We start from the raw sequence: 27,678 nt of genomic DNA on the forward strand, positions 1-27,678 counted from the left end.
GCCCGGAGAGCCCTGAGCCTGTCTCCTGTGCATCCTTCTAGATTCATCTGTCTTGCCCGTCTCTCTGCCGAGACCCCTTCCTTGGGGGAGCTGCTCCTCCCTCACACACAGGGTCATTATGTGACCCTGGCAGGGAGCATGTCACCCAGGCCAGTCGGTCACAAGGTCCCATCCCCTGGCCATGGCCATGGGCTTGTTCCAATGGCTGGATGTCTCAAGCTGGGCTCCCTCCCAAACAGATTCTGAGACAGGATGTGGGTGCAAGTAGTTCACTTGAGAGATGATCCCAGGAAATACCAGGGGAGAGTGGGGATATGAGCTAGGAAAGGCAGCCAATTAAGGGTGGGCTATGGAGTCAGCCGCCAGTGCGGGCCCCTGGAGCTCAATCCCACAGGGGACTCCGGGAGCCACCGTGGAGCACACCTCAGGGACCCCCAGAGAGGTGAGGGAGCTGGGGTGCGAGTGCCCCTGTACCTGTGAAATCATTGGTTGAGGCTGCTGCTGAGTGGCGTGACCCACATTGATTTCAGCCTGTCACAGGTTCCGGTGCACAGAAAAAGCACTCATACCAAGGAACATGTGTACTGGCGGTGGGAAGTCAAGGTTCATCTGCCAGAGAGGTCATGTGACCCGAGCCAGCCAATCAGTGCCTTTCCCTGGGATTTTGTTTCTCGATTTGCAGCAAAGTTGAGTGTTGCCAGCCCTCCTGGTCACAGAGCTGCAGAGACTGAGTTGATAGCTGCCAGGGGCCCTCCTCTCTGCCTCCCAGAGTAACAGGAGGGAATATGGCCATGGCTAGGTAGAACCAGGAGGAGAGGGTTGCTGAGGAGAGGGCAGGACACAATGGCTGTTGTGTTTGAGGTCCTGGGCTGAGGCATGCCTGAAGCCCGTCCCTCCCCCTGGATCCTTCTGTGACTGCACTTAGCCCAGAGAACGGTGTCTGCCGGTCACCCAGGGCCCCTCCATCAAAATCTGTCTCATCTGCCTTACTCATCTCTTTTCCCTCGAAAGGCCCGCTCCAAAGAAAGTCCTCCATAAAGGTCATCAAAAAGAAGAAAAAAATGAACTTGCATTTCACAGCCCTCATCATTAATTTATTTTTAAAAATCTATTTACATTTTCTGTCTGTATTACTTCTTGTGTGGTAACCCGAGTTGGATAAATTTGTTGTCGGCTGTTGGATGAAGAATTTCCTTTAATTTGCCCTAAATTACTTAAACAGTAAGGGGGTGCCCATCATATTCTGGAATTTGGTGTTCACTTTTCCTATGTGACTCATAGTTTTTATGTAGTTAAATAATACTGACCAGGTGTGGTGGCTTATGCCTGTAATCCCAGCACTTTGGGAGGCTGAAGTGGGAAGATTGCTTGAGCCCAGGAGGTCGAGGCTGCAGTGAGCCATGATCATGCCACTGTATTCTGCTTGGGTGACAGAGGGAGACCCTGTCTCAAATAGTAATGAATACTAATAATACCACAGCTCAGCCTTTGGCTTCCCAAGCTCTCCTTGTAAAAAGTCCTCTTCTCTGTTGCTGCATAGACTTCCTTGGGTCCTTCCTATTTCTCTCCCACATTTGTCAGTGAGTTACTGAGCATGCAGCAGACGCTCAACACATATTCACTGGCTACACGGATGAATGCACGACAGCCTATGAGAACAGCAGTGACTCCTAAGTACCTCTTCGCAAACGTTGGGGTCCTTAACTTAGTTTGGGTTCCCAGAATCTAACCTTGAGCTGAGGATTTGAGGGCAGGTAGTTTATCTGAGAGGTGCAATAAACATAGGAAAGAGATGGATAAATGATCCAGGGAAGGGAACAGAGCTGATACAGTGTAGGTTATTAAGCCAGCTACCACATGGCCAACTGGAAAATCCCTCTGGGAAACTCCAGGAAACAGCTCTGAATCATCCCAGCCAAGGACGAGAAATCTGGGGTATTTATATCCCCAGCCCCATTTGCTGTTATTAGCCATTGTCCCAGGGGATGTTAAATCCTAGGCACTCATGGGCCACCATGCTCATGCGCTGTGTGGGTTCTCATAGCTCGGGGGCAGCCCTCCAGCAAAGACACAGGTGTGGCTGTTGGAAGTCAGGTCGGCCTTCACAGAGATGGCTGGGATCTGTGAGGACGTGGGTGGAATGGGGACAGTCAGCTTCAGTCCTAGATGTAGATTATTTTCCCAAAGCTCTTGTCCCACTAAATTTGGGGCTTTTGTTCTGGCTGTGTCTACAGACACTGCACAGACTCTTTGCTGTGATCAACCCCCAGCTCGCGGCACTATTCCATCATGCTTGTGCAGCCCGATAACATCCCTCGGTGTCACTCGGTTGAACTGCAGGTGGACATCTGCTCCCAACAGACAATTCGATTCTCTCTGTAGGAAGTTGAAGTGGGAGATGGTGAGGCACAGCCTGAGCTGGGCCCTGGGACAGAGGAGATGCGACCCCCCAAGCTGATGGGATGGCCATGTCCACAGGGAACAGGTGAGGCCTGGCTGCAGAGGGGGCAGGGAGCCATGTCCAGAGAAGGAGGAAATAGATGGAAAGTACTGCCAGAGGGCCTGATGCCTTTCCAGGACTCACTCTAGTTGTCTGAGAGTCTTACTTGCCTTGGGTTCCCAAATAACCCAGTAACCTCCCAAGCAGTCCGCTTCTCTGCTTCAGCTGACTTGAGTGGATTTCTGTTACTTGCAACTGCAGTTGATCAAGACCTCGCCCCCAGAGCTCCCCACTGGTAGGGTCTCCACTGCCGCCAAAGAGTGGCCTGCCAGTGTAAGATGTCCAAGTCTTCTGGAAAAGCCTTAGAAAAATGGCACCACATCACACATTACCCATCACAAAATGGCACCTCTATGTCTCCTTGCCTCAAATTGTTAATGGGTTTTGTTTTGTTTTGTTTTTCCTTTGAGACAGGATCTGGCTTTGTTGCCCAGGCTGGAGTGCAGAGTGCAGTGGTGCAATCAGGGCTTACTGCAGCCTTGACCTCCTGAGCTTAAGCAGTCCTCCCACCTCAGCCTCCTGAGTAGCTGGGACTACAGGCACACGCCACCATGCCTGGCTAATTTTTGTACTTTTTTGTAGAGATGGGGTTTCGCCATGTTGCCCAGGCTTGTTCGTGGTCTTTGATGCCAAATTGAGGGCTGGTGATATTCTGTGGCCGCTGAATGGGTGTGGCAGGAACAAAGGAAAAGCTGGTACTCCCTGGCCTTTGCTCTTGATGTCCAGTTCATAGAGCCTCCAATAAAAATAAATGGTGAATAAAAAATAGGTGTGAGGACCGGAGCCCTACAGCAATCACATCGAGAGGAAAGAAAAACCTTGATCTTTACATCACGTAATTAAACATTTATGACTGCCGGCCCCACCCACTGTTCTGCAGACATGCATGTGGTCCTTCCGTCAGCCCATCTTGTTCCCAAGAGAGAGTGGGCAGAGGGCTGGGCTCTCCGGGGTGGCCCCACCAGGCTTTCCTGTTCGTTTTTCCAGGTTGGGCTTCATTGTGACCAGAAGGATGACTTTTTTCCTTTGTCTCAAATTGTCCATGACTTAACTCCCTGCCTGGGTAGCAAATAGGAGGCTTTGCTGGGATGTCCAAGGGTGACCAGTCGCTTCCCAGGGGGCACTTGGGACAGGACTGGCCGTCTTGCTCCTTTCCTTGGTACAACTTGGTGCTCTTCCATCTGGGACTTCCCAGGGGTCCCCCTTGCCTATGAAACATCATTTTTTTTTTTCAAATTCAAATGTTATTTTTTGGAAATTAGATTCTGAGATTGCAACATGATGGAAAGGTTGATCACCACTAGACTCCTCTCTCTCTCTTTGCTTCGCTGGCTCTAATGATAACGATATTAACTAACACTTTCTGTGTGTCAGGCCATATATTACTTCTCATCTATTAACCATTTGTGCCCCGAGAGAGAAGAGATGCCATTATTACCATATTCATTTCACAGATGGGGCATGGAACACAGAAACATTAAGTGACTTGCTCAAGGCCAACAACTTGGAAGCAGAGGAAGTGGGATTTTAATTGAGCCTGATGCCGGATGATGGCACAAACCAGCAAGCTAAGGACTCAATCTGCCCCGTGGGTGATCCAGCCCGGACAGCAATCGTAGCTTGCAGAGCAGAGGTCTTTGGCTGCAGCTCTACCAATGGTGTCCTTGGAGCGTCTGGGCTGGGATAGGTCTCCCCAGAGCCACCCTGGGCCAGTGCGGAGCCTACAGGGTTGCCATACAAAGGATCTGTAAGGAGATGAGGGTTGGATTAGCAAAGTGGCAAACATTTCACTATTGACAACTACCAACCACCCATCCACATGCTGGGCCTATGAAAAGGCTGATTCTGTGTAGCTTTCCTTCCCCTTTGCTGGAGTGGGGATGGAGTGGGGACCCAGTTTATTCCATTCCCCTGCACCCAAGGTTTCATGGTCACATGCATAACATCTGCATTATGATTATCCTTTTGAGAGGGAGTTTTGTTCTTGTCTCCCAGGCTAGAGTGCAGTGGTGTGATCTCAGCTCACTGCAACCTCTGCCTCTCAGGTTCAAGTGATCCTCCTGCCTCAGCCTCCCAAGTAGCTGGGACTACAGGCATGCACCTCCATGTCTGGCTAATTTTTGTGTTTTTGGTAGAGACAGTTTCACCATGTTGGCCAGGCTGGTTTCGAACCCCTGACCTCAGGTGATCTGTCCACCTCAAACTCCCAAAGGGTTGGGATTGCAGGCGTGAGCCACCGCGCCCGGCCAATCTACATTATTCTGTATCTGCATTTGAGCCGCACCAAAATCTTAGGCAAGGTTTCCCCATTTGAGTCCACATCCGGCAGGCAGCCTTCCATAGTCCTTGTTCCACCCATTCCCCATCCTTGTTTCTCCCACGTGCCCTGGCTCATGGGGGCCCCAGACTCTGAGATCCCAGAGGTGTCTTGTTTGTGCCAGCTGCATAGCACAGGGCCCAGCACAGAGCGACTCGATGGGTATTTGGGGAATGAGTTAACACTGAAGGAGCTAATTCCGGTGTCTTGGTGCGGAGATGAGCAATGCGGACAGGCCTCCTACTGCCCTTGGGCCCCAGCAGCTCACCGCACAGTGCCTGCATACCCGTCCACATTCTGTGACTGAGGGGGGAGCACGGGGGAGTCCCTTAGCTCTTAAGGAACGTGGATTTACCTGTTTCAAAGGTGATTTCGTCTGGCTCGAAATTGATTTACCTATATACCTGCGCAGGTTAAGAATGCTAAATGCCTTCGGGCAAAAGAGGTATGAACATGCTGCACTGCTCCTAGCTACGGCACTTCGGGCACGCTCTTCTCCAAGCCTCAGCTACTGGATCTGTGAAATGGGATATTTCCACCTCCCTGGATTCCTGGGAACGCGTCCTGAGGTCGTTGAAGGTAAAGTGCGGAGCCTGGACCCCTGCGCTAGCGCCACCATCCGGTAACAAGTCTCCCCTTCTTCGTCTGCAAATTGGGAAGAGTGTGCCTAAGTTTTCTAAGCACGTGTAGAGGGTGGGAGTCAACTCAATAACTGTGTACTCTGCACCGCGCCACAGTTCACAGCGCCCAGCCCTTGCGGATTTCATTTGCTAAAATCCTGGGAGGTCGCTTCCTTATTCCTATTTTCCAGTTGAGCTGCAGAGAGTTGGAGTTGGTAAATTTGCAAGCCCCTTGTGGAAAGCGCTTGGCGCCGCGCCAGGCGCATAGTAAGCGCTCAATGAAAACTATACTTGTGTGGCCAGTGGCGAGGAAGCTGAGCGTCTCCTTGTCCCTAGCCGGCCCTGGAGGCCAGCGGCCCCGCCTTCCTCGCCCACCAGCCGCCCGCGCCTCAGCCCCCGCCTCCTTCAGCCAGCTGAGCCTGCGGGGCGGGGCCGGGGGCGGGGCCGGTGCTGATCGGTCCTACCAGCGCCGCCAGCCACCTGGGGGCGTGGCCTCCGGGCTCCTGGTAGCCTACAAGAGGCGGTGCGCTGAGCCCCGGCACCAATTCGCATCCCAGGGCGTCTCCAGCCGCCCCCTTTGAGCTCTCTGCTTGCTGTGCCCGCTGTGCCCGCTGTGCCTGCCGTGCCCGCGCTGTCGCTGCTGCTACCGCTGCTCGACGCAGGAGACGCCAGCGAGCTGGTGATTGGAGCCCTGCGAAGGTAAGTGTGACTTCCATGCCTCTCCCTTTTGCAAACTGTTACCCTCCCGAGAAGCTGGAATAACTAGAATAGATGCCACCTCGCAGGGCTGACTGTGTGAGGGCACCACACTGAGTGCTCTGCTTGCATCGCGGAACATAGCTTTGCGACAGGCCCTTTTGCAGATGGAGAAACTGAGGCTCAGCGAAGACAACTCATTTGCCCAGGACCTCGCAGCCAGGACTCCAAAGAGCCGGGCTTCAACGCGATCTGAGTGCAGAATGCTGCTACTTGGGGGCTGTTTACTCTCTTGCCTTCCTTGTGCAGCGCTAGCATTTGTTGCATTCCTGTGTTCGTTGTGGGTGTCAATAACTGGGAAGCTGATGGCATGGATGTGGCAGGCATTAGAATATGTCCTACTCATATCTGGAGGAACAGGGTGATCTAGTGGCATATGCATTCAGCTGCCGTTTGCTGCCACGCCCCTCTATGATTTCATTTGCAAGGTAGCCTTCTTCCCATATTTCAGATGAAGATGCTGAGGGTCAGAGAGGTGAAGTAAGTTGTCCAGGCAGAGCCAGGGCTGGAACCCAGCTCTGTCTGTCTCCAGAGCTTCAAATGGATGTGTAGAGACTTGAGGCCATGTCAGGGTTCTGCAGTTTGGGGGAACACGTTTCTGGGTTTCTTTAGCCAGAGCGGGCACCTGCATAACTCCTGCGTGGGGAGTTACCGTGGAAGCTGAGGGCTCGCTCTGGAGTGTGGGGGACATCAGTCGTCCCATGTGGACAGAGCCAGGGTTAGTCTCTCATGTGCTGCAGACCTAGAGCCTCCCATGCTAAGGCTGGACAAGCCAGGGAGGACTTTGCTGATGCCGCCTCATCGCAGTCCAACTGGAATTGGGCGTCCCTCAGTCAAAATGTGGGTTGCTGCCCTGGCTGAGAGAAGCAGCCGGGAACCCGTGCAAATGCCTGGCTTGCCTTGCAACTGAGAGTGGGGTTGTGAGTTTCCCCTTTGGGCCTTTGGACCCCTTGCCCTGGTAGAATGGGGTGTGCCTGCTTTCCCCATCCAGGGTCTGGAGTCTGACAGTGAAGACAGCCTGCAGAACAGGACCGGGGCGTGGCCCTTTCCAGTAGACTGAGGCCATGAGCTGTGACTGTTGGCTGTCCCAGGGCTCCTTGGGTTATATGCACCTGATTTTCTGCTTCTGCCCTGATCTGGCTGTTTCCACTCAGGAAAAGGAGCGGATGTGGGACTGTGTTGCCCATGCGGCAGGCGCGCGGTCTGTACCACACACTTTACTTGTATTGGCATCGCTGCAACACTCGTGGGCAGTAGATCTCTCGATGCCCACTCCACAGCTGAGGAAACTGAGGCTCAGCAAGGTGAAGTGCTTGCCTAAGATCCCCCAGCTGGTATGGAATGCTATCATCCCCAGGTGGGTCCTATCTGCACTCTTGACCCTGCTTTCTTTAAGACACTTCTCTGCCCACTGCCAGCTCCACCTGTGAACCTGACCTTCACACTGGTGATGTTTTGTCTTAGAGGGGCTCCAGGTAAAACCACTGGACAATGTACCCAGGGAGGAGAAACCAAGAGGGTGATTTTGATTTTTGCAGTCTCTTAAGGTGTAAGAGTAGGAATAGTAATAATACCATTTGTAATAATACAAGCAGCTGACATTTACATGATGTTTAGTACAGACCAGATATGCCCAGGGTTTCCATGGATGAGCTCACTGCCTGCTCTGTGAGCTGGGCACTTTTTACAAGGAGTAAGTCGAGGCTCGGAATTATTAAGGTGTGTGCCCAACATGACACAGCCAGGGCGGGGTAGAGCTGCCATCCAGGCTGGGCCCTGAGCCAGATTCTGGGGGAAGGTGCCCATCTAATGACCAGCCACATGACTGTCACGGCAGAGCTTGCTACTAGTTGAGGCTTTTCGTGCCATGTGGGAGTTTTTTTAACGTTGGCAGGGATCTGGGTCCCTGGTCCTGGCTGGGGTGAGGCTGGAAGGGGATCAACTGCCCCTGAGCTTGGACTCAACACTGCTGACAAGTACTGAGAGCACTGTCCCGGGACCCAGATCAGTGCTGGCTCTCAGAGTCCTGCCTCCAGCCTGGAGAGGAGAGTTGGCTGGACTGGGAAGGCCTGAGCTAGGGAAGAAGACTGTGAGTCCCTTAAAACCTCTGTACTTCATCCCTCAAAAGACCCCAAGTTAAGTATGTGGCCCTTTGTAGGTTGCATTTGCAAGTTTTTGGAGGCAGGATCCTCTGACGTCTTTGGAGGTCAGAAAGTTTCTGGAGGCAGGGCACTGACCTCTTTGGCCTGTGGGAACTGGAACTTTTCTTTCCTCTGTCACCAGCGTCATTTGCTGTGTGTGGGAGTTGCCTGCATGTCTGCCTGCGCCTGACTCAGGAGGCTTTTTCTTTCTTTCTTTTCTTTTTTCTTTTTTTGCAAACGCGCTGCTTTTTGATCAGTCCCAGATGTGCAAACCCAGGATCTCTCAAAGGGGCCGATGGCTTGTCAAGAAAGGAAAATTCAATCTGGGCATAATTTATTTCACTTCGTCTTGAGTTCATTGAGTGGAACGGATGCTCAGACCTTCCTGGGACGGGGACCCAGAGCACCTTGTAAAGTCTTAAATGGAGCACGCCGAGTTCTGGGACAGGCAAGGGACAGTCCGATCTGGGTGGTGGTAATAGGATGGTCCATGTTCTGTTTTTCTTTTTCCTGAAAAAATGTTTGGTGGTAAAAATACACATAAACATAACATGTACCATTTAACCCATTTTGAAGTGCACAATTCAGTGGCATTTAGTACATTTGCAGTATTGTGCAGCCACCACCACTAATTCCAGGGCGTTTCATCATCCCATAAGGAAACCCCCTACCTATTAGGCATCATTCGCCATGCTCCTCCCTTCAGCCACTAATCTCCTTTCTGTCTCTCTGAACTTGCTTATTCTGGACATTTCATGTGAATGGAATCACACAATGTGTGGCCTTTTGTGTCTGGCTCTTCTCACTCAGCATCATGGTTTTAAGGTCCATCCACACTGTCATGTGTCTGAGACCTTCATTCCTTTTTATGGCTGAGTAATATTCCATTGTATTAATAGACCACGTTTTGTTTATCCATTCTTCCACTGAAGGAAATCTGGGCTGTTTCCACCTTTGGCTTTTACGAAGGCTTCTGCTGTGAACATTTGCGTACAAGGTTTTGTGTGGGCATATGTTTTCATATCTCTTGAGTGTTTACCCGGGAGGAATTGCTGGGTCATATGGTAACTTTATGTTTAACTTATTGAGGAGACTGTGTCCTCTTTTTTGACTCTCTTCTTGAAGCATCAACTCAGGCCATGTCTTTCCAGAATGTGTTGCTGGCCTTCTCCATGGGTGCAGGGAAGCCCTGGCAGTCGGCATTGGTGGGCAGTGTTGGCATGCCACCTGGGTCACAGCGGCAGCCGGCAGGGCATCCTGAGCCATCACCCTGCCTTCTACCCCAGGCTGTGCAATGATGGGTACTCTTGGACAAAGACCCCTCTTGCAAGGCTGCGAGGACATCATGGTCCAGCCGAGGGAGATTTATCTTTGATTGTCTTGAGTGCTGCGTCAGCTTAGACAAAAACCACAGAGTCAGAGGGGGAAAAAAAAACAAAACAAAAAACGTCCTGATGAGGATTGTGCAATTTCCGGTCCATCATTTAAAAAAAAATGATAAATTATGAAATCCCACATTTTCAATCCCAATTTCTGGAACGTGTTTTATTTTGAGCACAGAATGGCAACATCCCAGGAAAAAATGTCATGCTCCCATTTTGCTTGTAATCAAGGGAGCTGAAACTGACCCTACCCCCAATTTTTTTGAATAGGGAAAAGACTCCACTGGACCCCTCTAAGGATTGGGAGCTGGCATCCTCTGAGTCTGACTTGAGAAGAGTCTGATAACTCCTAGAGGAAACAGGCAGGGTTTTGCGAGCCGGGGAAGATGGTAGTGGGTGGGTGGGGAGTTGGCGAGGGTGTGCCAGGCAGAGGCACTGTGTGTGTGCAAAGGCCTGGAGGTGGAGAAGGGCCTGGGACTTTTGGAGAATGGCAGAATGTTTGGTGAGCCTGCAGTCTATGAGTCAGGCTCAGGGTGGCAAAGGTCTGCCCTGCAGGTGTTGTGATGAGCTGTACCACTTAGTGGGCACTATCAAGATGAACAGAAAGTAACACAGTGGCATTGCACTTGAGAACAGCTCACTCTAGAATGAACTGTGTCCCCCAAAGTGTGCAGAGCCCATACCTAGTGGTCCCCAAGGTGACTGAGCACGTGCACAGATCCAGCAGCAAATCCTCCCAATCCAAGAGCTGTTCTTTCTGTTCTCTGTTCTTTCGGTCCTTCTGTTTATGACAAGGTGAAAGTCACAGGTGGAGTTGTCCCTAACACCTCTCCCACACCCTGATCTCCTTTTACAACAAAGAGCAAGCATCCTCTACAACAAAGCCTGTGGCTGGTATCAGCGCCTGGCTGGGAGAAAATAACTGGGTTGTTTTTACTGTTTAATTTCACTCTTGCTGTCTGTTCACGGCACTAGTGATCAGATTCTCTGCCAATGGGAGTGACAGAAAGTTACCTTTTTAAAGTAAATTTCTTGGAGCCCAAAAAACAAGCCAAGTTAAATAAAAATTCAAAATATGGGGCCAGGCGTAGTGGCTCACACCTGTAATCCCAGCACTTTGGGAGGCCGAGGTGGGTGGGTCACCTGAGGTCAGGAGTTTGAGACCAGCCTGACCAACACAGTGAAACCCCATCTCTACTAAAACTACAAAAATTAGCCAGGCATGGTGGCAGGTGCCTGTAGTCCCAGCTACTCGGGAGGCGGAGACAGAAGTTGCTTGAACCTAGGAGGTGGAGGTTGCAGTGAGCCAAGATCGCACCACTGCACTCCAGCCTGGGTGACAGAGCGAGATGCCATCTCAAAACAAAAATAAAGTATGTACTAGTACTGGTACACAGTAGGAAGGTGGGCAGAACTTGGGAAGTGGGGGATTCAAAGGACAGGGTTTGGGAAATGCTGGATCAAGGTGGGGGAAAGAGGAGAACTGAGAGGTACTTCAGAGAAGTGCTTCTCAGAGTGGGGGCCTGCAACCAGGCGTCATGGCTGACGCCTGTAACCTTAACACTTTGGGAGTTCGAGGCGGGTGGATTGCCTGAGCCCAGGAGTTCGAGTCCAGCTTGTGCAACATAGCAAGATGCTGTCTCTACGAAAAATTTAAAAATTAGCTGGTGTCCTCTCAATGTGTCTTGTCCTCTCCATGTTTCTAAAATAAAGGAAGAAAGGCCGAGCGCAGTGGCACACACCTGTAATCCCAGCACTTTGGGAGGCTGAGGCGGGCAGATCACTTGAGGTCGGGAGTTCGAGACCAGCCTGGCCAACATGACAAAACTTTGTTTCTACTGGAAATACAAAAATTAGCTAGGCCTGGTGGTACACACCTGTAATCCCAGCTACTTGGGAGACTGAGGGAGGAGAACCACTTGAGCCTGGGAGGCAGAGGTTGCAGTGAGCTGAGATCACGACACTACACTCCAGCCTGGGTGACAGAGCAAGACTCCATCTCAAATAAATAAATAAACAAATAAATATAAATAAATACATAAAATAAAAGAAGAAAAAAAAATGAGCCAGGCGTGGTAGTGCACACCTGTAATTCCAGCTTCTTGGGAGGTAGGAGACTTGAGACCAGGAGGTTGAGGCTACAGGTGAGCAGTGTTCACGCCACCGCACTGCAGCCTGAACAACAGAGTGAGACCCTGTCTCAAAAAAAAAAAAAAAAAAAAAAGTCGGTTCCTGGCCTGGCAGCACCTGGGGACTCACAGAAATGCAGGTTTTCAGGCTCCCCCGGAGACTTGGATCAGAAACTCTGGGGTGGGGCTGGCAGTCTGCTGTAACAAAGCCTCCAGCCCTTCCTGATGCAGCGTCAATTGTGGGAACTGCTGCCCTAGAAAGCTAAAGAAGGCTTGCCCTGGGGCCCTGGCACAAATGCGGGGCATGGAGAGCTGGTTACTGGGGTCAACGTTGAGCTATGTGGATGGTTCTGATCGTAGGGCCTGGTGTGACCAGAAAGAAGTCACGAGTGACCTGAGAGCTGAAAGACCACCTCCCTCCAGAATCGGGGAGACCCCTTGAGAACAAGTCGTTGGCATATTTGGAAGGCTTTCTTCCAGAAGAACACTCAGCCCTTTGGCACTCTGTGCTGAGGCTGTGACTCCCTGATGCTCCGGGGCCTGAGCCAGTGTCCTGAGGATGCCGGCACCTTCCTCAGAGCACATTTCATGCCCCTGTGTGCCTGGGAAGAGCCAGCTACGCACATTTATTTATAACCCCTGAAGGGGTGAACTGTGTCCTCAAGGGCATTGAAGACACCTCTATGATGTGTGTCCATCTTCCCTGCCATCCCTCTTTCCTGCCCCAGGCCTGCTCCCCACCCAGCCAGTCCGTTCCCCCGGGAGGGAAGACGCTGTTTATTCCCTGGGACCTGCGAGGCTGGGGCTGCCCTGGGACTGAGAAGGTATTTTCAGCCGGGCCTTGGCACTGCAGGACAAAGTACTCTGTCAGACTTGGGATGAACCGGGCCCTGTCTGGGAGAGTCGTGTGCGGGTCCAGGGGGGAGGCCCTACCGCCAGCTGGACTTTATCTGGGTCCTGGACACATCACAGTTCACTTTGAAGGCTGCTGAGCCAGGGCCTCAGGCCTGTTTCAGCTCTGAGACTCCTGAGGGAAAGGCCCTGGGATTTTCTCTTGAATAATGGTGTGCTCTCCTTGGACCACTCCCGCCCTCTTAATCCAGTCTTCAAACAGAGGTCAGAGCAACAGCAAATTTTTTTTTTTTTAAATTTCTTGTTGATGCTTAACATACCAGGGAAGAGGGCACAGCCATCCCTGTGCCAGCAGAGAGATTTTCACAAAGCGCCGTAGGCCCAGTCACAGCAGAGCCTGGCTGGCTCCCAGAAGCCCCTCAGGCCCCTTTCACGGTCCCGCACCCCCCAAGGGTAGTCATTTCCGGACTTCTAAGGGCACAGGCTGGGTTCGCCTGGCTTGGACTTGACCTAAATGAAACCATGCATGTTGAATCACTGGAGTCTGGCCCCTTTTGTTTGTTGAGCACCGTGTCTGCGGGGTTTGTCTGTGCTGTTGTGTGTTGCAAGGCTTTCGAGACTCAAATCAGACCCTGTCACCGCCCGACTTCCTTCCTTCGAGGGCCCTCTTTGCACTTAGAGCAAAACCAAGAGTCTTCACTGTGGCCTTCAAGGCCCCTCACTGTGACCTGGCCCTGGCCGCCTCCTGACCCCATTCCTTCCCAGCTTCACGGGCTTTTCGCCTGTCCTCAGTCACGCCTCGACTGTCACCCTCTCTGAGCCTTTGTCCTTGCATTTCCTGCTGCCTGCAGCGCCCTTTCTTTTTTCTTTTTTTCTTTCTTTTTCGTTTTTCTTTTTTCTGAGACGGAGTCTCACTCTGTTGTCCAGGCTGGAGTGCAGTGGTGTGATCTCGGCTCATTGCAACCTTCACCTCCTGGGTTCAAGCGATTCTCCTGCCTCAGCCTCCCAAGTAGCTGGGACTACAGGCGTGTGCCACCACGCCCAGCTAATTTTTGTATTTTTAGTAGAGACAGGGTTTCACCATGTTGGCCAGACTGGTCTCAAACTCCTGACCTCAGGTGATCTGCCCGTTTTGGCCTCCCACAGCGCTGGGATTATAGGCGTGTACCACCGCACGGGGCCTACAGTGCCCTTTCTTTAAGAGCTCAGCAGGACCTTGCCGTCTACCCCAGCCAGAGTGGTTCTGTCCCCCTCCTCTACCCATCTTCACCAGCCGTTTCCCGGGCTGTCCTGCTCACACCTTCTGTATTTACCTCTCTGCTGCCACGTTTACTCTCTGTCTCCTCCCAGTCCCGAGGGCAGATTCCGTCTTGTTCACTTGCAGATCCTGGGATTTTCACCTGCAGAGTGCTGTGGAGGTTCCGCAGCCAGCTCTCGACTCACCTTTGCAGATGCCACCTGTCAGTGAATCACGCTCCTCAGGCAGGGAGACTGGCCCAGGCTGCCAGGCTTGGAGCCCAGCGCAGAGATGATCTGGGGCCCTGAATTTACTCAGGAGGAGAAGGGAAAGAAACATCATTAAACACCATGAATTTCCTGGGATTCTGTCACTGGACCCTTTATAAACATGATCCTGGGTAATCATAGCACCCTCTCTCCCCTAGCCATGGAAGAAACTCAGGGCCTCATGCATGAGCGAGGAATTGGAGGCTTGGGGAAGTTGAGGCATGCCCAGCTCCATGCGGTGGAGGCGGAATTCGAACCCAGAGCTGCCCATTCTTCTCTATGCCTTTCTGCATTGCCTTCTGGGAGTCCAAAATTCCTTTCCCTTTGGAGACGGAGGGCTCCTGCTGTTTATCGTTTAAAGCTTTGCTGGGAACATTGTTTCCAGGGAAACATCCACACATCTTCAAGAAGGGAGAAAGGTGCCCCAGGAGTTATGTCCTAGGGTTTTAAAGAATGTATTAATTTATTACCTGGTCCCTGGTCCCTTAAAAGTGGCTTTTCTTGTATATCACCTTGGCTTGCATCGAATGCACCTGCTTTTCAGTTCTTTCTTTTTTCTTTTCTTTTTTTTTTTTTTTTTGCACATAGTAGAATAAGAGTTTGTTGAATGACTATTTTGTTTTTGTCCAGAATTTTGTATATTCTTAGCATAGCATGTAAACAATGAAAAGCATTGTATAGATTTTTTGTTCAATTAAGTATACAGACATATTGTCTCAGAAATCCCATAAGAATATATCTTTTGTTAATTGGCTGGACGTGGTGATGTGCGCCTGTAGTCCCAGCTACTCGGGAGGCTGAGGCAAGAAAATCACTTAAACCTAGGAGGTGGAGGTTGCAGTGAGCTGAGACCATACCACTGCACTCCAGCCTGGGGACAGAACGAGACTCCGTCTCAAAAAAAACACAAAAAACAAAAGGCGTATATCTTTTGTTGAGGGGAGAGGAGGAGAGAAGGTGCCTTGTGGGGCTGGTGTCGCCTTTAAGCTGAGTGGACTGCTGGCTGTCCTGGGGAGATGAGGAATTCAGTGTGGTGCAGCAGCTAGGAGAGGAGCTGGAGCTGGGCTGTGGCTTCCCTTGGGACGGGCCTTAATCCTGCCGAGAAGGGTTTAAGGAAAACTGCCAGGCTGCAGTGAGTGGGGGAGAGGGCCCCCGCTGCCTGTGTGGTGCTTACCCAGGCGCTCCTAACGGGATGTTCCGCTCAGTCGAGGGCTCTGCCAGAGACACAGGCGGGGGGAGTGGAGTACCCCTCCTTCCAGCCACGGCTTCATTCCTGGAATTTCTGGGTGGTTTGTGGGTATGACTCTGATCTGCCCTTGGCCTCTTGCTTAGATCTGAGTTCTCCTTTGGTACTTCTGAGGAAGAGTAGAGTCTAGAGAACACCCCGACCCCCACGCTGCTGGGGTCAGCTGCCCTCGTGTGGACCATGGGCCTCAGCTGAGTGGTGCGGGGCCGCAGGTCAGAACTGCCCTGACGTTTAGGAGAGTCGCTGTGTGGACAAGGCAGGACTGGTAAGTGACCAGGGCATGGTGAATGATTCGACATTGTCCTCGGGCTTTCTGTATGGCCTCAGGCAAGTTGCTTATCTTTTTTGAGCCTCAGTTTCCTGATCTGTAAAATAGGGCTATTATCACAGTGACCTCATCAGTTTGTGGACCACATGAAATGTGCAGGGCAGGAGTAGAGGGCCCAGGCCATGCCTGCGGCAGCCCCTTCCTCACCCCATGATGGCGTAGGTTTGGTGATGAACATTTGTTGGGGGCATAAAGCTGATTGAACAAGGCTCAGTGCCGGCCAATGGCGAACTGCAGCCAGCTTGGACTGGCTCATACCAGCTCGAGAGCTGATAGTTACATTTTCAGGGCCAGCCTAGTGGCTCACACCTGTAATCCCAACACTTTGGGAGGCCAAGGTGGGAGGATCGCTGGAGCTCCGGAGTTCGAGACTGGCCTGGGCAACATAGTGAAACCCTGTCTCTACTATAAATAAAAAATTTACTGTGCCTGGTGGTGCACACCTGTAGTCCCAGCGACTTGGGAGGCTGAGGTGGGAGGATCACTTGAGCCTGGGAGATTGAGGCTGCAGTGAGCCATGATTGCACCATTGCACTCCAGCCTGCGTAATAGTGAGACCCTGCCTCCAAACAAATAAATAAATAAAAATCAATAAAAAATAAATTTTCACGAGGATTGCAAACCAGTTAAACACAACCATCATTAAACGTCATGTTATAAAAACTTACAGTTAAGTTATATTTAAAGGCCGGGCATAGTGGCTCATGCCTATAATCCCAGCACTTTGGGAGGCCAAGGCGGGTGGATCACCTGAGGTCAGGAGTTCAAGACCAGCCTGACCTATATGGTGAAACCCCGTCTCTACTAAAAATACAAAAATTAGCCAGGTGTGGTGGCGCATGCACTTATAGTCCCAACTACTCGGGAGGCTGAGGCAGGAGAATTGCTTGAACCCAGGTGGTGGGGATTGCAGTAAGCCGAGATCATGCTATTGCACTCCAGCCTCAGCCTGGGCTGCAGAGTGAGACTCTGTCTTTAAAAAAAAAAAAAGATAAAAAGAAAGTTTTATTTTAAATGAAGGTAATAAATAATTAAAACCTATCATTTTTGACTTTTTTCCTGCATTTTACTGTGGCCTCTGTTCTATGGGATCTGCGTGATGGAAAGGCTGCATGACTGTGTGCTTCCGGGGATCTCTTTTCAGAACCTCCATGCTCAGTGACTTCACACTGGTTGCTTGAAGTTGGCCACAGTGGGAGTATTTACACTGAGGGAATTGGCAAACACCACAAGGCAGGGTGGTTTTTGCTTGGTTTTTGTTTTGGAAGCTGGTGGTGAATGATTTACCATGCCACCACTATTCCAGCCCTTGAGAAGCTTGGGGTCCAGCGAGGGAGGCTGAGAGTCAGAGCAGCCACAATCCTGGGTGGGGAGCCCAGGGCCGGGGGTGCCCATGGGCCTGTCAAGTCAGCTGAGACCCAGCCATGGAAGAGGACAGAGCTCCATGATAGAAAATGACATCTGACAGGATAAACTCAGCATGAATCACCAAATACATTTGCATGAGTGACACCTGGCCAGGTGGTGACATGAATCCTCCAGACCTGGCGCATGACATCTTGGACATCTGGGGGAAAATGGCCAACGCTCAAGGCATATACTGAGCTAATATACGTTTCAAATTCGGTAGAGGGTCCCCCTGCCATCCCCCAAGCATTGGACATTTAACAGATTTTTTTTTTTTCCTGTTTTTCTTTTGAGATAGAGTTGCCCAGGCTGGAAAGCAGTAGCACAACCTACAGTCTCCATCTCCTAGGCTGAAGCAATCCTCCCATCTCAGCACCTCCCTGAGTAGCTGGTACTACAGGCATTTGGCACCATGCTTGGCTAATTTTTTATTGTTATTATTTTTAGTAGAGACAGGGACTCACCATGTTGGCCAGGCTGGTCTCAAACTCCTGAGCTCAAGTGATCCTCCCATCTCAACCTCCCAAAGTGCTGGGATTATAGATGTGAGTTACCACACCTGGCCTAATAGGATTTTTATTTTTGTAATTTTTTAATTTTTTAATGTTTTATTTTTTGAGTCTTGCTGTGTCACCCAGACTAGAGTGCAAAGGCACAATCTCAGCTCACTGCAACCTCCACCTCCCAGCTTCAAGCGATTCTCCTGCCTCAGGCTCCCGAGTAGCTGAAACTACAGGCACGCACCACCACACCCGGCTAAGTTTTGTACTTTTAGTAAAGATGGGGTTTCACCAGGTTGGCCAGGCTGGTCTCGAACTCCTGACCTCAGGTGATCCACCCACCTGGGCCTCCCAAAGTTCTGGGATTACAGGTGTGACCCACCATGCCCAGCCAGATTTTTAAACATTGGATTTTGTTAAGGCAAACGTGGGCTTTGAAATAATATGAAGAGAGAATTGTCTCTTCATAGCATTCCACATTATTAACTCCAGCCTACTAAAATCCCTTCAAACGATGCATTTTTGGAGGCTCTGGCACATCCTCATTATTATAACAGGCCTGTCACTCCCCTCCACCCACAGATGTGGACTCAACAAGCTCAGTGCCGTGTCTAAGACCACACAGCCTTCGGCATGGTCAAGGGCCAGTGAGGGGCAAGGTCAAGACATGAACCCAGGTCTCTCTTCCCCGAGAGCCCATGCTGCAGTCAATAAAGAAGCAGCCCAAATCAGGCAGAGCTCTTATATGGCTTTTCTGATCTAGCTGGGAGGAGGAGGGGTCCACACAGTCATCTCGTAAATATTTATCGAACACTGACTTACACATCGACGCTTCGGTGGTGAACGAGACCCGCAGGTCTGTAGTGTGGTTATGCTGGAGGTTTCTAGGAAGCTGTGATCCTCGGACTGAGTCTTAGCAATGAGCAGGAATCCATCTCCCCAGCCTGGGCCAGTGAAGCGGGGCACGTTGGGGTCATGGGATGAGCTGTGGGAACAGCATGTGCAAAAGCAGGGAGCTTGGCACAGGCTAGATGCCGAAGGCTGACAGGCTAAGTCCCGAGATTCATCTTTCTGGCAGATTCTCCTAAACACAAGGCACTTGCAGCACAGGCCAATGACGCAATGAGCTTCAGCCCAGCTCCCTCTCCCTCACTCACTTCTGAGTGTTGAGTACGATGGCGCCCGAGAGATAACCATCAGGTAGACCCCTCGCTAAACTTGGACACATGGTTTGCTGATCCCCTAAATGTCCACAAAGCCTTGGCCAGGGTAGAGGGGTGCGTTTGGAGAGCTCATAGTGCAAACAAGCTGTGTTGAAAGTCCCCCAAACTTTTGGCAAGTTTGATTTCAAGTCTTGGTTCCACTTTAAACTAGCCACACAGCCTCCTAAATGTCAGCCTCTCGGACTCAGTTGCACTTTCTGTAAAATGGGACTGAAAACAGCTGCCTCTCTGCTAGAGTCCAAATGCATCTCAAAGCTCTGGGCAGTGCGGGAGAAATGTGGCTCCCGTCGCTTTGATTTGCCAGCCGTGGGTCTCCCCATTGACCCTGGGACCTGAAAGCTCTGTCCATTCCCCTCCCAGCCTCTGCTGTGTGCTGAAGTCTGGTGTGTTTTCATGAGGTCTTGGAGCTGTTATCTTACTTGTGGTCTTATGGGCTCAGTTTTGCAACTCTGGCAAAAGAGAACAAAATCTGCCAGAGAGAATTTCTGCTGTGTTGTCCCGTGGTCCCCAGTGAAATTTCATTATCAGTGAGTGGCCGAGTGGACAGGATGTGGGGGCATCTCTCTAGGAGTGGCGAATGCACCCAGGCCCTTCCTGGGAGCATCAGGGGTAGAAGAGCAGAGTTAGAGTGGCAGCCTCACTCCCTAGGTACCGAAGTGCACTCAGGGCAGCCACCAAAGCGTGAGCTCTTTTAGGACGCTAGGAGGGTACTCTGCAGGGGGCATCCATCTGCCAGAGGTTAAAGGTCAGAGGTCAGCTAATCAAATCTGGGTCAAAGGTGAGTGGGCAGCACCGATGGTGGGGGGTCGTGTTTGTGTTGGTGGAATGTTGCCATGATGCGAGGATCTCCTTCGTCTCCCATGGTGGTGACACATTGGTGCCTTCTCATCAACAGAGGCACCATGTGACCCGGGAGGCCCGTGCCCTGGCTCCCCCAGCCCAGCAGCCTTCCCAAGAGGCAGAAGATGGTGGAAGAGAACTTTAGGGCAAGATTCGGTTGTTTTGTTTGGGAGTCCCCTTCCCCCTGCATGGGTGGGGAGGGGCTTGGGATTTTCAAATCCAGAGGGAAGCCCGCTCCGGGGGAGGCAGCAGGGCACTAAGCCAAGGGCACACCTGGGCCTCGAGGTTAGAAGAGCTGCATTCTGGCTCCAGACTTGCTGCTCACCCTGGGCAGGTTCCTTCAATTCCATGGACTTCAGCCTCCTCATCTGTAGAGTGGGGGTGATGGAGCCCAGACTCTGGAAAGTCAGGAGGGTGAGAGGAGGTCATGGAGGTCAGGCACTCACACCGCAACTGGCGCAGGGCAGGTCTTCCCTGGCAGCCCCCTTTACCCTGAGGGTCGCTGGCCTGAGCTCCTTCTTGACGTTGGCAAGCCCAGGCAGCCTGGGCACTTGGAGGTGCCATCCCGTTTGGAAAGAGTTTGTGTGTTTTCATTGTCAATGGAAAAGGGGCGGAAGTGCTTCGGCCCCGGTTCTGACTGAGCTGTCTCAGCAGTGGGGTAGAACGGGCGGTGTGGGCCAGGGCTGCCGGGCACCGCCCCTGTGAACTGGGCCTCGGCCGATTGGTTTGTGGCTTTGGCAGATGGCACCAACCAGGTTCCGGCCAGGACCCTGGCCTCGGCCTCCTAACTTGCCTGTCTGCCTCCCTCATGTCTCCTCTTTACAATAGCCAGGGGCATATTTGGAAACTGTCCTGTCCACCCATGTGTTATCTGATGTGTGTTGGTCTGTTAAGCCGGCTACAGCAAAGTACCACAGACTTAAACAATGGGAATTTAGTTTCCCACAGTTCTGGAGGCCAGACGTCTAAGATCAAGGTGCTGGCCGGGCTGGTTTCTCCTGGGGCCTCTCTCAGTGGCTGGCAGATGGCGTCTTCTCCCTGTGTCCTCACGTGGTCATCCTCTGCGTGTCTCGGTCCTAATCTCTTCTAGTGAGGACACTGGTCAGCTTGGTTAGGGCCCAACCTCATGGCCTCACATTACCTTAGTCACCTTCGCAAAGGCCCTGTCTCCAAATACATCGCATTTGGAGGTCCTGGACATTAGGGCTCCAATGTGTGAGTTTGGAGAAACCCAGCTCAACCCATAGCTGTGTGTTTGTTCCTGTGTACCGAGCACTGGGCTCTGGGAGTGCAAACCGGAATGAGGTTCTGGCCCTTTTATGGTTACTTTTCTTTTTTTTATTTTTTCGAGATGAAGTTTCACTCTTGTCGCCCAGGCTGGAGTGCAGTGGCATGATCTCGGCTCACTGCAACCTCCACCTCCCGGGTTCAAGTGATTCTCCTGCCTTGGCCTCCCAAGTAGCTGGGATTACAGGCATGCGCCACCATGCCCGACTAATTTTATATTTTTAGCACAGACGGGGTTTCTCCATGTTGGCCAGTCTGGTGTCGAACTTCTCAGGTGATCCACCTGCCTCGGCCTCCCGAAGTGCTAGGATTTCAGGCGTGGGCCACCACGCCCAGCCTGTGGTTACTTTTCTGCTTAAAATCTCCTGTGTTCTCCTGCCCCCCAAACGTAGCAGGAGCCATCCAGATCTGGAGGAGCCTCGTCCCCTCCCAAGCAGGGACCCCCCAACCCCCAGGCCCTCTGGGCTGAAGTCAGACCCAACCACTTTCAGAGCCAGCAGTACTGGCATGCCACCAAGAATGGCAGACCTGTGTTTCCCAGGTTGGCGGCTTTTGTGGTGCACGTGAGGGCACTTGGAGAACCCCCCCTCCATTCCTCTCCCCTTTTCCTCCTGTTCTCTTCCAACGTGGAGGTTTCACTAAACCCCATGGTTCTCCCAACTCTAAAGCTTCACCTGAGACTTCATAACTTCTCTTTGGAATCCTTAGAGAAGCACCAGCCTTCTCTAAGGATTGGAAAGTCCTTTTCTCTAAAGGCTGGAAGTCCTTTTAACATTCAGAATGAAGGCGGCCAGTCAGCTCTCCTGGGGCAGCCCACACTGGCTCGGGAGGACATGCCAGAGCACTCATCTAAAGACAGCATTTGTCTCCTGTTTCCTTGCTTTGGCATTTTGTTTTATTTTGTTACGCGCAGGTTGGCCCTCCCTAATCTGACAATCCAAAATCCGAAATGCTTCAAAATCCAAAACTTTTTGAGCACTGCCCTGAAGCCACATGTGGAAAATTCCACACCTGACCTCATGTGATGGGTTGCAGTCAAAATACAGTGAAAAATTATTTTAACATGTTGGATAAAATTACCTTCAGGCTACGGGTATAAGGTGTATCTCAAAGATAAACAAATTTTGTGTTTAGATTGGGTCCTATCCCCAAGAGATCTCATTATGTACATGCAGATGTGCCAAAACCTGAAAAATCCAAAATCTGAAACACTTCTGGACCCAAGCATTTCGGATGAGGGATACTCAACTTGTAATCCTTAAAAAAAGAAAAAAAGGAAAAGAAAATAGACAAGTACAAAGCATAGGCCCAGCACAGAGGCCCTGAAGACACCCTCCTGTGGCCACCATTTCATAGTTCCTGGCAACTCTGCCTGTTCACCTTACATGAACAGATGTCAGCATCTTGCCATATTTGCTTGAGATTTAAAAAAATAGAAATAAGGGCCAGGCGCAGTGGCCCCTGCCTGTAATCTCAGGACTTTGGGAGGCTGAGATAGGTGATTGCTTGAGCCTAGAAGTTCAAGACCAGCCTGGTCAACATTCACTGGGCAACATGGTGAAACCTCCATCTCTACAAAAAATAAACAAAAAATTAGCCTGGCGTGGTGGTGCATACCTGTAGTCCCAGCTACTCAGGAGGCTGAGGTGGGAGGATCACTTGAGCCCAGGAAGTCCAGGCTGCAGTTAGCCATGATTGCACCACTGTACTCTAGCCTGGGTGACAGAGTGAGACCCTGTCTCAAAAAAAAAAAAAAAATTGAAATAAGATATTAAAGGTAAAGATGAAACCTCTCATGTTCTCCTCCCTACTCATCCTCTACTTCAGAGTCAATCCCTACCATGAACTTGCTCTGAATTCAGTCCCGGTTTTATGACACACACATACACACCATATACATACACACACACGTACACATACATGTTTATGTGTATATGTACGTATATGTCCATATATGGGACAAAATAGTTTTATGTTTTTAATTTGCGCAAATAGTAGCACTAGCATAATGTTCTACAACTTGCTTTTTAAAGTCACCACCACACCAAGATTTCTTTGTGCCAATGCTCACACAGCCCCAGCCCTCCCTTTTGCCCACTGTGTAATATTCCACCACGTGCTCCTGCCCCAACCCTAGGCATGCTGTGTTTACCAGTCCCCCTACTGATAACCATCTGAGTGGTGCCCACCAGTGATTTAGACCAGAGCGGGGTGTTCATCTCATGGGTTCACAACAGAGTTGCATCAGCAGTTTATGCTTCGTGCCTTTGGGGTCCCTGCTCCTCCTGTGGCTCAAGTGTGGAGCAAAACAAGCGGAGCATCGTCGTGACACCAGAGGGACGTCCATGACGCCGATGACCGCACTCGCCACCTCAGCCAGCGTCAGAGTTTTCTGGCGTCTCTTCTTTGAGGCTGGCCGCCTACAGCTGGAAATGCTCATATATGGTGGTGTGACTAACCTGAGAGGGAGAGATCAGGGATCCTGAGAAGCTCTGCATTCTTGGTCTGCTTCCCAGCAGGACGAGTGAGCGCGCAGAGGTCCTCCCTGCACGGCCCCAGGCTGGGCTTCGGAGGAGGGCAACCCGTCTGGCCTGCTGCAGAGCAAGCCAAGCCCCTCCTCTCCACATGGCGTTATTCTTGTCTGAGGCGCAGGCTCAGTCAGGACCCTGGAGAGTTTCCAGGGGTCAGGAATGGGAACCTCAGCGTTCCCATAGCTCTTTGGCGCAGCCTCTGTCGTCTGGTGCCAATGTTTCTGCTTCCTGGGATGCCCATCTTGGCCTCCATCCATCCCCTCTGTGCCTTGATCTACATCTCCCCCCGCCCCACCCGAGGATGCCCACCTTGCACTGCCACTGTCCCAGCCAACTTGATCGGTAAACACCAGGTTAGTGCTATGGGGGTGAAGACCAGGGAGGACTCATGTGAAGAACTGAGCCCCATGGAGTTCCCATAGGTCAGCTTGAGGCACGGCCACCACCCAACCCTCCAGACAGAGCTGCTTCCTCTGGCCCCTGAGGGCCTGGCACTGTCTTTAGAGTCAGCCTTGTCCTGCCATGTGGGGACTGTGGGTTTCCTCCTCCATCTCTCCGACCTAACTGTGAGCTCCTTGAGGCCAGGGACAGAGTCCTCTTCGTCTTCACATCCCCAGTCTCCATCTCAGAGTCCAGCACAAAATAAGGCACTCGATGGAGGTGACTGGGTGGCCCAGACTCTCCCCTGGGAGGAAAGCAGAGAGGAGGGTTGTGCGTGGACGCACTTGTTCAAGCCCTTCCTTGTCTTCTTGGGCCAGTAACATACATTCTTCAGATGAAGCCAGGAGGTGGAGGTCTGCAGTTCGTGACCCTATAATGGAGGGGAGGTAGTTGGCCCCCAGAGACAGAGGTGCCAAGGTAGCTTGCTGGAAAATTCTGGGTCTTTGTAATCATTATTTCCGACCTCAGCGTCTCTGCTTACCAGGAGGCTGGCCTTGGGCTTGTCTTGTTGCCACACTAAGCCACAGCTTTCTTATCTGTAAAATGGGGATGAGAACGGCCTGACCTCCTGGGTTGTCATGGTGACTGGGAATAACATAAACGACCGGCCTGCGTAGGTGCTTATGAAGGGTTTTCTGAGGGAACAAAAGGCGGAGGCCTTGGTTGGACTTCGTTCTGGGCAGCTGTGTCTTAGTGTGGGACAGATGTGCGGGTGGGGCCCGGGGCGAGGGCCGTGATAAGAGAAGCCATATGTCAACCACTTTTGGTAAACTGAGTTTGACTTCGCAGGGACTAGAAGTTTGCTCTCAATGTTGGTTCACGGAGCATGACTTTAGCAATCCCCTTGGGGCAGGAGATAGAAGCTAATTTGTGCCAGAGATTCACCTGAATCCTGAATGAATAAGAGATGCTGACTCCTAGTTAGAAAATGCAGGGACTCGCTCCAGGAAAACTCGAGTCCAGGAGGAACTGTTCTAGGTTATCCTCTTTGGAATCCCGACAGCTCACCTCGCCGGGAACCCTTGGCGTAAATCCCAGCTCCACCACTTCCTGTCTGTGGCACCTTGCTTGTTTAGCTTCTGTGGGCCTCAGTTTCCACATCTGTAAAATGGAGAGAGTCATGTGTGCTGCGTTCGCTGCTCGAGCCAGCGCTGTGACCGGCTCCTACTAATGCAGCTTCTCCCACCGCCCTCTGCTTCCTTTCAGAGCTCGAGTGCCCAGCTCTGTCCCAGGAGCCCAGGCTGTCCTGTGAGTCCCATAGTTGCTGCAGGAGTGGAGTCATGAGCTGTGTCCTGGGCAGTGTCATCCCCTTGGGGCTGCTGTTCCTGGTCTGCGGATCCCAAGGCTACCTCCTGCCCAACGTCACTCTCTTAGAGGAGCTGCTCAGCAAATACCAGCACAACGACTCTCACTCCCGGGTCCGCAGAGCCATCCCCAGGGAGGACAAGGAGGAGATCCTCATGCTGCACAACAAGCTTCGGGGCCAGGTGCAGCCTCAGGCCTCCAACATGGAGTACATGGTGAGCGCCGGCTCCGGCCACAGGGGCTGGCACTGGGGGTGGGGCCCAGGCCACCAGCCTGCTCTGTGCCCCAGCCGGTGCGTGTGGTGGCTGGCTCAGGGTCTCCTCTGGCAGGGGAGGACCCCGGCTCTGTTCTGTTTGTTTGTTTTGAGACAAACTCTCTCTCCCAAAGTGCTGGGATTACAGGCGTGAGCCACCATGCCCGGCCTGTTTGTTTGTTTTTGAGACAGAGTCTTGCCCTGTTGCCCAGACTGGAGTGCAATGGTGCCATCTCAGCTCACTGCAACCTCTGGCTCCTGGGTTCAAGTGATTCGCCTGACTCAGCCTCCTGAGTAGCTGGGATTACAGGCATGCACCACCATGCCAGGCTAATTTTTTTTATTTTTATTAGAGATAGGGTTTCACCATGTTGGCCGGGCTGGTCACAAACTCCTGATCTCAAGTGATCCACCCTCTTCAGCTTCCCAAAGTGCTAGGATTACAGGCGTGAGCCACCATGCCCGGCCTCTACATATTTATTGAATGTGTGGGTAGGAGGCAGGCTGGCCTCCCGGCTCTGCTTCTCTGCCTTCCACACAGCTGGGATTTAATCAACTGGTGAATTCTATGTATTTTTGAGTGTCTCACGTGAGTCCAGTACCCTGTGAGATTCTTGTTATAAAGAGGTGGACAAAGCAGATAAGGTCCCCGTCCATACCGCATCTCTGGACTCATGTAGCCAGGAAGGATTTGTGGAGCACCTTCGATGTGCCTGGCACTGTCCTGGATTCCGGGAGGAGGCATAATTATGAGTTATGCAGAGTTAGAAGAAGAAATATGGGAGCTGCAAGAAAGAACATTACAGGTGGGAGAAACCTGACTGAGATGGAGGTGTCGGGGTGGCCACTCTGCGGAGAAGCCATCTCAGTTAAGACCTGAAGAGTGAGCATGGTTGAGTGAGCAAGCGTGCAGGGAAGGGTGTTCTGGGCAGAAGGAACAGAAGGTGTGAAACCACCACCACCTCGTGAATCTCTTTCCTTAATGGGAGAAAAGCTTCGGGTCTCAGAGGAGCTCTCAAAAAGCCAGTGGGACCACGGCTCATTTCTGAGGGAGTGAGGCCATTGCAAGAGGTCAGAGAGGCAGGCAGGGGCAAAGCACACAGGGCTTTGAGGCTAGCTGAGGAGCCTGCCTTTTTTCTATGAGGAATATGGTTTTGTTATTGCTGAAATGGGGGTGAAAAGAAAAAAAAAGAAAAAGGGTTTATTTGCAGGCGAGGATACTTTTATGACTGTGAAGCACTTTTTTTTTTTTTTTTTTTTGAGATGTAGTTTCACTCTTTCGTCCAGGCTGGAGTGAAGTGGCGTGATCTCGGCTCACTGCAACCCCGACCCCTGGGTTCAAGCAATTCTCCTGTCTTGGCCTCCCAAGTAGCTGGGATTATAAGTGCCTACCCCCACGACCAGCTAATTTTTGTATTTTTAGTAGAGACGAGGTTTGCCACGTTAGCCAGGCTGGTCTCAAATTCCTGACCTCAGCTGATCCACCCACCTCGGCCTCCCAAAGTGCTGGGATTACAGGTGTGAGCCACTGTGCCCCGCCGTGAAACACTTTTGCTGCTGTGCATGTTGGGGATTGGAGGGCCCAGCAGGAAGCAGGGAGGCTGCTGGGAGGTGGCTCAGTCAGCAGGTGACGGGCAGGTGAGGAGGGAAGGGGTGGGATTTGGGCGGGAGGCGGGAAGTGAAGAACAAAGAGCCGTTCTGAGACCTAGGAGGCGTTGCCCATGGGTCAGGGCTACACTGGCTTTCTGGCTGGGCTTTCTGTCTTTCTCCAAGCTCTGGACGCACTGCACTGTGAGAAAGGCTCCTGGAGGCAGCCACTCTGCCCGGGGGCTGTTTCTGAAGGGGCAGAGCAGAGGCAGGAAGCCCTGCAAGGCTTCCCTCGGAGTCACTGGCTTTCCCTGGTGCCTGCTTTAGCCTGAACACGCTCCCCTCCTCTTCTAAGTTTCTCTCTTTCTTTCTTTCTTTCTTTCTTTCTTTCTTTCTTTCTTTCTTTCTTTCTTTCTTTCTTTCTTTCTTTCTTTCTTTCTCTCTCTCTCTCTATTTTTCTTTCTTTCTCTCTCTTTTTTCTTTCTTTCTCTCTCTTTTTTCTTTCTCTCTCTCTCTCTTTCTTTCAT

The 27,678-nt window shown here is 51.6% G+C and overlaps 1 protein-coding gene across 2 annotated transcripts in view; it reads left to right on the forward strand.

Moving 5' to 3' along the window:
- Positions 1–5,970: 5,970 nt before the first annotated feature.
- CRISPLD2 (cysteine rich secretory protein LCCL domain containing 2) overlaps positions 5,971–27,678 on the forward strand; it is an 89,569-nt gene continuing 67,861 nt past the window's right edge. For both annotated transcript variants that reach the window (XM_007994241.3, XM_007994242.3), the window contains exons 1-2: positions 5,971–6,136; positions 25,213–25,526. In XM_007994241.3, the coding sequence (XP_007992432.2) occupies positions 25,287–25,526 (240 nt within the window). In that variant the 5' untranslated portion in view covers positions 5,971–6,136; positions 25,213–25,286. The remainder of the gene's footprint in view (positions 6,137–25,212; positions 25,527–27,678) is intronic.

This window comes from Chlorocebus sabaeus, chromosome 5 (genome assembly GCF_047675955.1).
Source record: "Chlorocebus sabaeus isolate Y175 chromosome 5, mChlSab1.0.hap1, whole genome shotgun sequence".
Lineage (NCBI taxonomy): Eukaryota > Metazoa > Chordata > Mammalia > Primates > Cercopithecidae > Chlorocebus > Chlorocebus sabaeus.